At 61.9% G+C, this 13,857-nt stretch overlaps 2 protein-coding genes across 2 annotated transcripts; both read right to left on the minus strand.

The window, feature by feature from the left end:
• Positions 1-2,644: 2,644 nt before the first annotated feature.
• SCARF1 (scavenger receptor class F member 1) lies at positions 2,645-8,571 on the minus strand. Its single transcript, XM_035900606.1, has 11 exons — positions 8,416-8,571; positions 7,613-7,674; positions 7,202-7,303; positions 6,655-7,087; positions 6,026-6,244; positions 5,816-5,944; positions 5,636-5,739; positions 5,325-5,436; positions 5,130-5,254; positions 4,813-4,953; positions 2,645-4,460 (listed from the first exon to the last, which is right to left on the minus strand). The coding sequence occupies exons 1-11, from the start codon at positions 8,508-8,510 to the stop codon at positions 3,454-3,456; spliced, it is 2,529 nt and encodes an 842-aa protein (XP_035756499.1). The 5' UTR covers positions 8,511-8,571; the 3' UTR covers positions 2,645-3,453.
• Positions 8,572-10,673: 2,102 nt separating this feature from the next.
• LOC104131826 (Rab interacting lysosomal protein) lies at positions 10,674-13,850 on the minus strand. Its single transcript, XM_009645033.2, has 6 exons — positions 13,813-13,850; positions 13,263-13,384; positions 12,887-13,078; positions 12,256-12,425; positions 11,990-12,112; positions 10,674-10,761 (listed from the first exon to the last, which is right to left on the minus strand). Exons 2-6 carry the CDS (start codon positions 13,353-13,355, stop codon positions 10,674-10,676), a joined length of 666 nt encoding a protein of 221 aa, XP_009643328.2. The 5' UTR covers positions 13,356-13,384; positions 13,813-13,850.
• Positions 13,851-13,857: the final 7 nt, after the last annotated feature.

A 13,857-nucleotide genomic window follows, 5' to 3' on the forward strand; every position in this document is an offset into this window, starting at 1 on the left:
GCCCGGGGCCGACCGCCGGTCGGGTGGGGGGACACCGAGCCCCGAGCCCCCGGCCCTGGAGCGGCTGTCGCGGCCATAAAAAGAAAACTCGCTGCAAGCCGGGAGAGCGGCTCCGCATCCGCACTCACCAGGGCTCTGCCCTCTTTTTACGTTAAATTATTTTCCGGAGCGTTCCCCAGCGGGATTTCTAATCCTGCCCTAAACCCATCACTCATCAGCGGGGTCCCGGCCCAGAGGAGGTGGCCATATATCCCTGGAAATCATTAGAGAGGATTTTTTTAATCGTCCGGACGAGATGAAAACAGTGGTTTGTGACAGGTGAACATCTCTGAGTGGCTCAGCAGAAGCTGAGAGCCCGGACAGACGGACGTGCACCTACCGATGCATCCCTGAGGAAGGGACAGGCTGCGGCGGGTGGGGAGAGGAAACTCCTCGGCCTTGGCTGTGGGATAAGAGTGAAACGTTGCAACAGCTGGAAAATGGATTTAAGCCAAAGCAAACAGACAAGAAAAAACCCCAAACCCAAAGAAAACAAGGCAGCCTGGATCCACGCCGTGTTGCTAGCAGAACTAGAGGAAGGCTGAGACAGCAGGAGGCCGCGGGAGACCTCAGCACCCAGACCTGGTCACTGTGTCCAAGAAACACGAGCTGCAGCGGGAAGGAGCACGAGGAAGGCTCAGAGGCTCTTTGGGGACACAGGAACCCTTTGCTACAGCGAGAGCGTGAGGGGGCTCGGTTTCCCTATCCTAGAAGGAGAAAAGGAGCTATCAGGTGATCCACTGCCATCTATAAATACAGCTGGGGGCTGAGTAAACATCATGGAGAGAAAAAAAATAAAGTGAAGCTGAAGGACAGCACTGGCACAAAGACACATTCATAGAAATTGGCCAGGAATTAATTTAGGCTGGAAGGGAGGTGACAGCTCCTGCCCGGCCACACAGGCAGCTCCTCAGCAGGCTCGGAGAGAGCCACTGGGGCCAGCGACTTGGTCCTCTTTGTTCTAAGGCAGCGCTCGGACAGTTTGGGAAAGGAGATGACAAGGCTGTGGTTCTGGGGAAGAGACCCCTGTGGCCATGGGGGATGGCTCAAGCCTCTGCTCCTACCTCCGGGAGGCCAAGAGCTGCCCCAGCAGGGAGCACAGACACCTCCCTGCTTACGGACGGGACCTGCACAGGGGAACCGCTTCCCACCGGCTGGCTTCAAACCACTGCAGCAGCAGGATTTGGAGAAATCAAGAGAACCAGCACGGGAAGACATTAACTCCTCCCTCACCCACCAGCTCTGGCTTGTAGACCTCCCGCATCCAGAATTAAAACCACAGCGCAGCCAGACCGAAGCATCCCTAACGAGAAGACACCAGCGCAACCACGCTGCAGGCGTGTGCATGGGCAGCCACGCGCTGAAAATCCACCGCTTGTTTTCCGTGCGCCGCCCAGACAGGGTGAAGACGCTTCATCTTCAAGCAGGGGAAACATATCCTGCCTCACAGCTCAGCCCGTGAACATGAAAGGTTCTTGCAGCAGCAGCAGCTTTTTCTCAAAGCTGGGTGCTCGTTTCAACGTCAGGGAAGGCTGTTGGGTTGGTGTCGTCAGCTATTTACAGGCTGTACCCAGGGCAAACCGGCTCACGTGACGCTCACTTCTGGCACAACGCTGCTCAGCTCATGGGCTGAAAATATCCAACCAATTAGGAAAAAAATGGCTGCTTATAAATAAAATGTGAGACCGTCCCTGCCACTGTAATAAAATAGTGTCAAAACAAAAGCTAGCCTGTAGAGAACAGACAGGCTGTTGCTCAGGTCTTGCCAGGATGAGCATTTTTATTTGTATACCAGAATATTTGGTGTTATAATCACGGCAGTGGGTGACACCAGCGAAGGAAGGAGTGCTGCATGCTCTCTGCAAAACTGGAAGCCTCAGCCATGTGGGACCATGGGGATCCGGTGCCTCGCGCTGCGGAGAAGCATCCGCAAAAAGCCAAAGGGAAAAACCCAAATCTGCTCTGTTTTCTGAAACACCCCAAACCCTAAACCCCAACTCAGCAGTGCCGGACCAGAAGCACTCACATGGAGCTCCGCACGCGATGCACACACCGGAGGGTCACAGCCCACTTGCATTCCTTCTGCCCGCCGGTTTCCAGCACTGCTCTGGGCTCGGCTCCCTAAGTGAGACTTCAGAATTCAACAGAAGCAGAAAATTAAAAGAAAAAAAACCTGAAAGCCTAAGACTGCCGACAGTTCTCACACTTTGTAGAATATTTCTGAATCATGTCTTTGATTCGGAGGGCAGCTGGGAAACCCAAATCCTGCAGGGCTTTGGTAAAATTTAATTTTCATTCAGAGGCTTTCATGCTATGCGAAATAACAGAAAAAATATACAGGAAACTTCTACCACTTAGATACATCTAAAACCAGTTCACGCTACAAATCCTCTTCGGCATCTCGACTGCCTTGCACGGCCGGTAGAGCCCTTGTGCCCGTCTCGCCCACGGTGGAGATGCTGCAGCCCCTTCACCGCATCTCAGCCCCCCGTGGCGATACGCTGCTGCAGCTGGAATGAGGCAGGAGGGGAGGGCGTCCGTGGAAATGCCATTTTCCCTGCAGCTTTCGTCCTTATCAGGGCCGGCACAGCGCCGGGTGCACAGGTTGATGGTCACGGCCCAGCTGCCACGTTTGCTCCTGCACAATCGCAGCTTGGTATCGCGTGGAGTTTAAACGGCCGTCGATAAACCCTGTGCCGTGCCACGAGCCTTTTCGTGTGCTACGCATGTACATAGAAACGTAGGCAGCCAGAGCCTGCCACAAAAGCCAGAGCCACAGAGATAAACCCCTGCAGACCCAGATACCCTTCGAGATAAGCAGCTAAAATGAATTTTCGCTGAAGCTGCTTGTGACAGCCCATCACCTCTCCCCAGCCCAGCTCCGCAAAATAATCCCCTCCGGCAGGAGCACCTTTACAGCAAGAGGCTCCGAGCAGCATTACCAGAGCTGGGACAGGGAAAGGTGAAAGCCGATGGCGTGAAACTGGTTTTTGCCCGTGTGTTTCCCAGCCTAGCCCCTGGCAGCCCTGCTCCCGTTTACGGGGAGGATGTGTGTCCCCGAGCCCAATGCCGACAGGGACTAGAAGGTGCCACCACTGTGTCCAGAGCGTCGCTGTCCCTCTGGGCTGCGGCAGACAGAAAATGGGGCACATAGGGCAGGGGGGAGCAGAAAACGGCCCTGAAGCACCACAACCCCACGGGGCTGCCACCGCTGTGGCTCTCAGCATCACCCGTCCTGCCGGCTGTGCCAGCTGGCGAGGCTCCACACCAGCAACGCAGCGCGGAGGGAAGGAGGGCAGTGGAAAGGCTCCACGCTTTTCCAGTTCACAGCTCAGAGGGGGACCTCAGCTCCCCACACGCTGGGGTCAGAGGAGCCTCTGGGGCTCCCGCTACCCCAGCCCAGGCGGTGGTGGCTCAGGTGGCCGCAGGGGTGGCCAGCGGCTCCTTGGTGGGGCCGGGGGGCGAATCGGCACTGCTGCTGGTCACGTTTTCATATTTCGGCTCTTCCTCCGGGGCAGCCTGTCCCTTCATTTCGAGGCTGAGGATTAACTCAGGGCTTTTGCTCCTCTCCGTGGCACCTACAGCATCGCTGGCCTCATCCTGAGCCCCGGTGGTTTTTGGCGAGGGAGATGCGAGAAGGAAGGACTGTCTCTTCCCAGGGAGATGCTGGTGTTTGCCGGGGGGTGGCTCGGTGGGAGCCCCTGGGACACTCTCCCCCTGCTTGCAGCTATTCACTGAGTCTCTGCGCTGTGCCAGGGCCCGGCGGGGTGGTTTCTGGATGGCCTCAGCGCTCTTCCTCACCTTGGGCTCCTCCTTTGCAGCCCACTTGCCCCTCTGCAAGCTGCCCAACCGCTTGAGCACAGCCTGGACCGGTCCCTCACCACCTCCCTCTGCCTTGGGGTCCTGCCCGGCCGTTCCCACCATCATGTAGATGGTGGTGACATTGGGCTCCTTCCCCTTCACCTCCCAGCTGCTGGATTTTGCAGCCGCTTCAAGCGCTTCCACTCTCTGGGCCACGTGCCTGGTGCTGGAGACCACCCGCCGGCGTCCCCCCGGGGCGGCCCGGGGCGATGGTCGGTGGCTTTCCTCCCCCTTGACGAGGGGCTCAGGGCTCTCATAGCAATCGCTGGCTGGTCGCTCAGTGGGGGGCTCAGCTGCTGCATCCCCCAGCGGTGAGGACAGCCTGGATGGGCCCCATGGGGTCTTGGGCTTCCGCCCAGGGCTGGGGGTCTCCGCTGCCCCAAATTTTGTCCCCTCGGCAAAGGACACAGAGGGACGCTTGGCCTTGGCGATGCTGGAGGTGCGGGGGATGGCGAAGGGCTGTGAGACATCCTCGGAGTTGAAGGCAGAAGGGTCTGGGAGCGCCTCGCTGAGGGGGGACGCCCCATCCTGCAGCTCGGCCCCCCCCAGCAATGGGACACCTGGGGGAGAAAGGGGTGAAGGTTAGGGCTGCCAGAGCCACCCCCCTGCCCAGGGACACACCTGGGGACGTGGGGACAGGGGCTGATGCAATAGGATTGTCCCTGGGAGCATTTCCAGGAGAGGAGGTTGTGAAATGTGGCTGCCCACACCAGGCACGTCCCATCACACGAGGCCAAGCACGGCCCCGGTGTGTCCTCACAGACAGGAAAAGGAGGGTGTGAAAATAATTGCTGCCTGTGCCCAGCACCCATCCCTGGGATGCCCAAGGTTAAAAACAGGGCAGGATTGACCCCGGGCAGCCCAGAAGGGCTGTGGGTGGCCGGGGAGAGGAGGAGCAGCCATGGGCATCACCTTCTCTGGGAGGGACGGAGTACTCAGGTCCCTCGTTGTCGGTGTCGAAGGAGGAGGAGAAGGAGCTGTCTGAAACCCAAGCGGCTGACGGCGGCTCAATGAAGCTGGGGTTGAAGGGGATTTCTGTGTCGTGGTGGGAAACTGGGGAGGAGAAGACACCCAGCTGAGCTCAGGCACCCCGGGGTGCTCGGGGCTGGGGTGGGAGAGCAACACCTGCCCCAAACTGTGCCGTGGGGCGAGGGGGAGTGCAGGCTCCCCCCCCAATGCTGGGGGTGACACCCTGGAAGGGCTGTCAGCAGCTCTGCTTTTTTTTTTACCTGTGACTTTGGGAAGTTTGTAGCCACCCAGGGAAAAGCAAGGCATCATAGCACTGAGGTTCGCCAGCACCCCCTGCACGTGGTGCTTCATCCGGGCCACCACGTCGTCGTCCGGCACGGCCGCCCTGCTCAGGGGAGATGGGTGTGAAGGGATACGGGAGACTGGGATGGAAGGTTGCAAAATATAACAAATACCTGTCTCTAGCATCTGCTGGGCCGGCTCCGCAGCAACAGCAGGCAATGCAGAGCAGCAGCAGGAGGAGAGGGACAAGGACAGCGGCTGCCAAGGCCCCGTGGTCCTTAAGACCTGCGCGGAGAAGATGGGGTGAGTCGGTGTGTCCTGTGGCTACCGAGCCCGTAGAGCTGCCCCGCACGGAGAGCGCAGGAGCTGTCAACTGGTGGCAGGGCCAGGAGCCTGCCTTGCAGCCTCCCAGCACCTCCATCCCCAGCAAGGATGCTACGGTCCCTTGCCCACTGCCAAGGCGTGAATGTGAGGTTGCTCTTACTCCACACGCAGTCACCCCGCACGGGGTGGCAGGTCCCCCGGGAGCACTGGCAGGGTGAGGAACAGTTCACGCCAAAATACCCCTCCGGGCAGGTGTCGTTGCAGCTGGAAGAGAGAGGAAAGGAGGGGAAATGCCCCTGGGGAGAGTGGGGCCCCAGCCCTGACCCGCTCCCAGCATTACCTGGCTCCCCAGTAGCCCGCCTGGCAGATGCAAGCTCCTGTCACGGGGTCACAGCTCCCCACAACGCACTCGGGGCAGAGGAGCTGGCATCCATCACCGAAGGTGCCCACGGGGCAGGAGATGTTGCAGCTGCCAAGACAGAGAGCGAAGCATCAGCCCCGCTGCACCCGCGCAGCAGGGACCCCTGCAAGGGCCCGATCCTGGGCATACCTGGGTCCCATCCAGCCGGGCTCGCAGTGCAGGCAGGACCCAGTCTCTGGGTCACAGACCTCCCCGTGCCAGCAGCGGGGACACGGCTGGAGGCAGTCCTCGCCGTGGAAGCCGGGGGTGCAGGGCTCCTTGCAGAGGGTCCCGTTCCAGCCGGGCTGGCAGGCCAGGCAGAAGCCGTCCACGGGCGAGCAGGGCTGGCTGTGCTTGCAGCTCCCACAGCTGTGTGGGCAGAGCGGTGACGAGGTCTTGAGACCCACCCTCAGCCCCCCCCCTCCGAAATGCAGGTTGCACTCCACACCGGTATTCAGCATCGGTTTGGGTCACAGGGAAATAGTCTTAAGGCACTGTCGTAGCGACAGGGCAGGAGGCAAGCAGGGAGAGATGCTGCTTTATCCCCTGGGGAGTGGTACCAAGGTTTTGGGGTGACACCAGCGCTTTCTGCTGGCATTAGCAGATGTTTCTTTTGGGGCAGCACTGATGCTGCATTCAGCCGGGGATGCTCAAACCTGCCCGAACGGCTCTCCCTGCCTGGCCAGAGGGACAGACATGACTGTGATGACTTTCCCCCCCCCCAAGGTCTCACTGTAGCCCCCACATACCTGCAGGACCCCCTGCTGCCCCCAGCTCACCTGTGCACACACTGAGACCCGTATTTTCCTGCTGGACAGGGCTCCCGGCAGCTCCTGCCCTGGTAGCCGGGGTTGCAGCTGCAGTGCCCGCTGAGGGGGCTGCAGGAGCCGTGAAGGCAGTCGCAGCGCCACTGGCACAACGGCCCCCAAAACCCAGCCTTGCATTTGCACTTGCCCGTCTCCTGGGCGCAGGGCGAGAGGTTGCAGGAGCATTTGACGCTGCACCTCCTGCCCCACCAGCCCGGCAGGCAGCGGCAGTGGCCGGTGAGGGGGTCGCAGCGGCCGTGGGGGCCACACTGGCAAGGGAACTGGCAGAGCCCTCCCCAGTGGTTGGGGTCGCAGGTGCAGTGCCCGCTCACTGGGTCGCAGCGCCCGTTGGGGTGGCACGGGCAGCTCCGCTTGCAGTCGGGGCCCCAGTACTGCTCGGGGCAGCCTGCGAAGGGAAGGAGAAGGCGAGGATGGGGGGCGACAAGGAAGCCCGGCAGCCCGCTGAGCATCCAGGCTGGCAAAGGGGATGGCGAGGGCCGAGCCCTGGGGAAGCACTCACGGGAACTGCAGTCTGCTCCGAAGAAGCCAGGTTTGCAGAGGCAAACCCCAGGTCTCACGCACACCTCGTCCGCCCCGCAGGCATCCTCCCCCTCGCACAGCGCTGTCGGCATCAGGGCAGGCAAGTCAGTGCACAATGGCCCCCCCTGGGCTCCAACCCCTCTGCCAGACCACTCGCCACCCAGCCACCTCCCGCCTTTCCCGGGAAACCTCCATCCCACTTCCTGCTCCATCCCTCCGGCCGAGCTGCAGCACCATTAGCAGCTGGGTGGGTGTTTGGGGGTCCCCATAGCGCAGGACCCCACTGATGCTGCTCGGGGGGAGCTGTAGGGTTTCCCCCCAACACTGTGGAGGAGCCACCCGGCCAAGCATGGGGACCAAGCTTTGGGCTTCGTCACCATCCATCACTCACCGGCCATGCATTCCCGCCCTTCCTGCTTCCAGCCGGGGCAGCACGCGGGGCCGGCGGGGAGCCTGCGGGAGAGACCCGGGGGCCGTCAGCCGGGGTGGGGGGTGCCGGACCGGCACAGGTTCGCGTGCAGCTTTGCAGCTTCGGCTAAAGCAAAGCGAATGCAGGCGCTTGCCCTGGCTGGGCCCAGCGGGGGGGGAGGTGGTGCAGCCCTGGGGGCATCACTCCGGAAGGAAACCAGCAAAATAGAAGGAAATTTAAGAGGCTGCAGCCCAAGCAGGTGGTGGGGCTGGGCAGTAGGGCAGGCCTGCCCCGCTCTGCCGGGGCTGCCGCTACGGAGCCCGCGTCCCTGATGCTCTGGGAGCAGCTCAAAGCTTTGCCAGCAACTCAGAAAGAAGACGCTGAAGCACAGGCAGTCAAAGGCACTGCCATGATGGCAAGACCAAGGGGAGAGGCAACGTATCAGCAAAGCGGAGGGGACGGCAGCTCCAAAAGCCCTTTGGGGTTTGCTACGCCTGTGCTTCCCACCTGGTGCGGGACGAAAGTTTTACCAGTGCTCCTGCATCCCCCGTTGCCCCGTGTGCTTCAGATGCATGAGAAATAACCCCTAGAGAAGGGGTCTGGGTGCCCCAAATACCTGCGCATGCCCTGACCACGCTTCCCAGCATCGCCCCGGTCTCAGCACCCATGTGACACCAAGCTGTGGCTCTCTGTCCATGGAAGGACAGACAGATAATGACCCCCTGAGGCTACTGAGAGGCCCCGGGAGATGGAGGGGCACGAGCAGAGACCCCCATGGCACCTACCTGCAGACGTTCCTGCCATCAGGGTCGAGCTCCTGGGCAGAGCTCTGCACCCACAGCCACAGCTGGAGGCAGAGGATGGGCCGGGCGCTCCCCATGCTGGCGGGGCACAAGGGCCCAAGTACTTTCAGTTCCCCAGCCCCGCGCTGGCGTCCGTCTGTCCCGTCCCGTCCCTCCCGTGATGTGGCCTCTTCCTCCCGCCAGCCTTGGGTTTCTTCCTGAGGAAACGCGGGAGGAGGTGCCCCGATCCAGACGTCAGGGGTGCAGTGGGGAGGGAGAGGCAGGGCATGCTGCCCCAGGGGCTCCTGGCTGCCACCCCAGAGGCAGAAATGGGGTCGGCATGGCTGTGCAGGGGGTGGCACCCGCCAGAATATCTGACCTGCCGTCACCCCGCTCCCCTGTGCCCTCCTCCATCGCCCCCCACCCCAGAGGCAGAAATGGGGTCGGCATGGCTGTGCAGGGGTTGGCACCCGCCAGAATATCTGACCCGCCGTCACCCCGCTCCCCTGTGCCATCCTCCATCGCCCCCAAAGCTGTTTTAGCCAATGTCCCCCCAATCCGCAAGGCGTCCACTGCCTCCCCCTGCCCCGACCCCTGTGATCTGCCCCACAGCGCTGCCAGCCCCTGGCAGAGGCTGAGAAGTGGGGTTCCCACGTATGTGTCCCCCCCCAGAGGACATGGTGTGCCCCAGGCTGTCCTTTGAACTGCTGCTGGCCACCATCCCACCTCGCCGTCTCCCCAGGAGCTTTGTGTCAGCAGATGCACAGGAAACACCTTTTTCCTACCCAAAGCCGGCTTCGCCGGGGGGGCCCTGGGCTGGAAGCGGGACTGTGGTGGGACAGCCACACAGGACTTAACTCCTCCTCATCCAGCGCTGCGGCCCCTGTAACCCCGCTCCCCATCATAGCTGACCCCCCAGAAGGGGGTCCGGGGTCTGGCACAGCACAGCCAGCCACAGCCCTTGGCATGGATGCACAAAAAGTGACGGCTACGTTGGAGAACTGCGACGGAAGCCTGGCAGCACCACCCAGCCCTTCCCAAGGAAGGACAGAGCGGAGGCCGCGGTGGGTACCTCGGAGGAGAAAGAGGAGACATTTATTTCTAGAATTCATTTCTAGAGCCATAGAAGTACCTGACCCGAGGGGACTGACTCGCCCCTGTGAACACAAGGATTGTTCCAGTCTTCCAGTTCCCAGTAGTAGCAGGAAGAGGTCCCAGTACAAAACTGATTCATCCCATGCCTGAAAAGTGCAGGAGCGGCACTCGTGGTGCTGATCCTGACTGCTCCCAGACACGGAGCACCCAGACACCTGGTGCAGTGTGCCCAGACCCTCCCAGCCGCGTGGTGACCCCAGGACAGCACCCAGCTGGCCGGCCTAGGCACCCCAACTTGACCTTCTCATTGCAGGGATAGGGGGAAGGTATGAGTGGAAAGGGGTGAAGTGAAATAACCCCGGCAGGGCAGGATCTGATGATGGGATCCTGGGCTCCGAGCAGAGGTGCTTGGCGGAAAGGGCCACCAGCGGATGGGAAGAGCCCTTTGGGACGGATGCGGTGGTGGGAAGTGGGTGCAGACCCCCCCCCTGCTCTGAGCAGCATGGAGAAGTGGGGAGCAGGGGCAGGGCTGTGCAGGACCCCCATAGTTAAGCCACAGCACAATGAAAGAGTGGCCGACAGGCAGAGATGCCCGGAGGTGCCAAGCTGTCCTGTGCCAGGCCAGCACCCCACGGCGGAGCGTCCTGGTGGGTTTGCAGGAAGGCTGCCCACACTGGGGCTTCATTGTCACCACGGTGTGGGGAAGCGGCCAGGGCTGCCGTGCCGCTCTTGAAAATGCCCGGAGAAACCGGGAAGCGCTGCTGCGAGGCCAGGTCCGGCTCCCATTCAGGTGGGGTCAGAGGGCTGGCGCGGCTCTGTCGGGGGGGCTGGCTGCCGGCTTGCTCTCCCCCTCCAAAAAAAAAAAAAGTGGCCAGACCCCACCCTCCCTCTGCATTCGGTGGCAGCAGCAGGACGCAGCCCGGCTGCCAGCCCCTGGGAGCGTGCAGCACCCCTGAGGCAGCAGCCAGGCCTGCCCTTGCCCGCCTGCAAGGCAGATCCCCCCTGAACCGCGCAACCCCCCTGCGGCAGCATCCCCGCCAGCCCCACACCAGGCAGTCCAGCTCCGTCAGGCTCAGCAGACACCAGGTCCACATCCGAGCCCCAGACTTCCTCTCCGCTGGCAGAGCCCTCCCCGTCCCCAGCAGCACCAGAGCATGGGAGCAAACTTACAAGCTCCTAATTTTGGATTCGGGAGGCTGAGCATCCACGCAGTCTGCACCACGCGCTGGGAGCCAGGAGCCCTCATCTTCATCGCTGCAGCACAAAGGAGCGGGGAAAAATCTGCACTGAGTCACAGGCTCACCACGAGCAAGCACCAGAGCCACCCCGAGCTGAGCAGTGTCCCCCGCAGAGCCGCACGTGCGGAGGCGGCCGCAGAGCCAGGGGCACACGGACTGGAGCTGCTGTCCCCACAAATCACCGTTGGGCTGCGACCTGCCACAAAGCCGCAGCCAGCTGTAGCGATGTTCGTGTCCCAGACACAGCCGTGCTTCATGGCAAGCCCAGCCCTGGCTTGGTGACCTCAAGCCATGAGGCTCTTCAGATACCGGCTTCAAACCCCCGGCGCTCGGTCAGCGGATGGTATGTCCCCGGTTGCCACTGCAGTGAAGTCTTTAGGCATCTCACCCCAGATGGCAAGGGGAGCAGCCTGACAATTGGCACCACTGGCTGCGGCTCGGGGCCAAGGCGGGTGACAGCCAGGCCTTGCAGGGGAGCAGGGTGACACAGGAGAGGCGACTGCAGGGCAGCATTCGAACGGCAGCGGCTACCCTTGCCAGGCAGGACCCAACACCCCCAGGCCCCCCCCACTGCCAGCAGAGACCCCGACACAAGCAAGCAGCAGGTTTCAGTAGCACAGAAGAGCTCAGCCCCCTTCAGACCTTTATTAAAGCCCCTAAAAGCCAGTGAGATCCAGCTTCCCCCCCGCCATCCAGCAGCTTTAGCGCAGGCTTCACCCCCCAAATGCTGGCAGAGCTGCAGAGCCGGTGCTGGTGCCCAGCAGGGTCCTCCCCTCCCCATCGTGAGAAGTCTGATGGAGCCAATGCTGCCCACAAAAGTCTTGCAGAGCCTCCAGGGAACATCTTCAAAGGCTCCTCGCTGGACAGCCTCCAACCGTACAGCAAGGGACCAGCCTGCCCTGGCCGGTGGTCCCAGTGCCACCACCTCGCCTCCCTTTTGCCACATCCACGCAGGGACGAGTGGCGTTTGGCCAGGCCATGTGTGACTGGTGACAGGGACACGCGAGTAGCAGCAGAGAAGAGCCCAGCCCCTGCGGTGCTCCCAGGGTCAAGCCAGAGCAAGACATTCACTGCAGACAATAAACCTTTGATCTCTGGAAGCAGGCAGGGAGGTGGCAGCTCTCTGCCCGGGGGAGTTCCCTTCCAGGGCATCATCACATCACACGGAAACAGCGGAGCCTGCCAGCCGGCATCCACCCTGCACGGGAGGCTCCCCGTCCTCCCTCCTGGGGAGCAGGACTCACCTGCTCGCCGACTCCTCTGTCGTTCCCAGCATTTTGGCTCTGATTTTTTTCCTCTGTCTTTTGATAGTCGACTTCATCGCATCCAAGAAGAAGCCGGGAACTCTCTCTTCATTCAGCAGCTCCCTGGCAAAAAGCAGCCAGCTGGTTCACCAAGAGCTCGGCAAAGAAATCTGCCCCGACTGCACCAGGAGCAGCCTCTGATGGGCCATGGGTGGCTGCAGGGGCAGGAGGGACCCGGCTCGCTGCCCCACCACAGCAGGACTCACCGCTGGTAGTAGGCCAACTCCTCCTGCACCAGGAACAGGTTGGTCTTGAGCTCGTTCCGCTCTTGCAGGATCTGCTCCAGCTCTTCCATGGAGAAGCAGCAGTGAGCAGGGCTCCGGCCCATGTCCATGTCCTGGTGCTGCGGCTCTTCCGTGGGTGACGGCGCTCCTTCCTGCAGGGGCAGAAAGAGTCAGCAGGCAGGCGGAGACCCCGAAGCCCCCACCCAAAGGCTGGGTGCCATGTGCAGGCAGAGATGGAAAAGTCTCAGGAATGAGTTTGCTGGTCTGGAGCTGCTGCAGCCCTCCATGGACCACGGTGGCTCCCCAGCTCAGCCGGCACCCACCGCCCATCACCACATGTGGCAAACCCTCCTCATCCTCTGAGTCCCCCCCGGCTTTTCCTCCCATCACCTCGCCTCACTCACTCCCGCCTCCACCCCTACCAATTTTTACAGACAACGTGGGCATCACAGGCACTGCGCTGTTCAATTTTCAGCAGCAGGGCTTATGGAAGCAGCCGTGTCCTGCTGGCAGCCGGCGGGTCCGGGCGTGCCAGGAGCCGCACACACGGCTGGGAAGGTCACATCAGCGTTAGCCATGCCCTGCAGCAGTGGGGCCATGGGCTCAGACTCACCAGGCTGGACTTTGGCCGCTGGCTATCAGAGGCGGTCCTGTTCCTCCTACTCATTTCCCTCTGGGTTTGCAGCATCGCAGCCTCCAGGTCTGCCTTCTTCTCCAGCGTGCTCTTGAGCTGAGCCTGCACCACGGCCACCTTGTGACGCAGGTCCTCGTTCATGGCCATGAAGCGATGCAGTTGCTCCTGCAGCTGGAGGGGCCGGGGCATCAGCTCTGGGCTCCCCCCCCCAGGGAGACCAGCACACACAGAGCCATGGGAAAGGTGTGTGCCCCAGCAGGCTCACCAGCCACGACAACGGCCCCAGGGTGAGGTGACATGAAAGCAGGTCCCCAGGCCCTTCACGCACCACACCCGCGAGCTCCCACAGTCTCACCGCCTCCGTGTCTCGGCTCTTGCAGATGATCTCATGGGCCTGGGCGCGAAGCTCGTCCCTCTGCTTGTCCACCACCTCCTTCAGCCGCAGCATCACCTCCCGCTCCTTCCGCGCCGTGCTATCTGAGCCCAGACATGGGGGACCGGCGTGAGTGGCCCCCGGGACCCGAGGGCTCCCCCGACCCCACAACACTATGGGGTTTCTTGATGCTTCTGCAAAGCATCGCTCTCCCATTGCTCCTGGTAGATAGCAGAGTAGGAACAGTGGGAAGAGGGGAGCCGAGAGCTTTAGGCTGTGCTGGATGCACCCCTGTGCTGATGATGGCAGCCTGCACCCTGTGTCTGCCCCCACCACCCTCCTGGGGGCCTGGGGGGTGCTCTGGGCATTTGGGGTCCCTGTGGTCCCCAAGACACCGCCCATGCTCCCTGGTGGGACAGATCTCCAGGGCTGGGCAGCACAGAGGACAGGTTCAGCCCCGCACCCAGCCCCGTTGTCCCCTATGGGAACATCCCACGGTGGCAGGGGACCCTGAACCCGCCAGGACACCCACCTTCCTGGGACTGGCTCTCCGCCAGCTGCCCCAGGAGCTGCCCGG

The sequence above is a fragment of the Egretta garzetta genome, unplaced genomic scaffold, assembly GCF_000687185.1.
Source record: "Egretta garzetta isolate BGI_Z169 unplaced genomic scaffold, ASM68718v1 scaffold108, whole genome shotgun sequence".
Taxonomy (NCBI): Eukaryota; Metazoa; Chordata; class Aves; order Pelecaniformes; family Ardeidae; genus Egretta; species Egretta garzetta.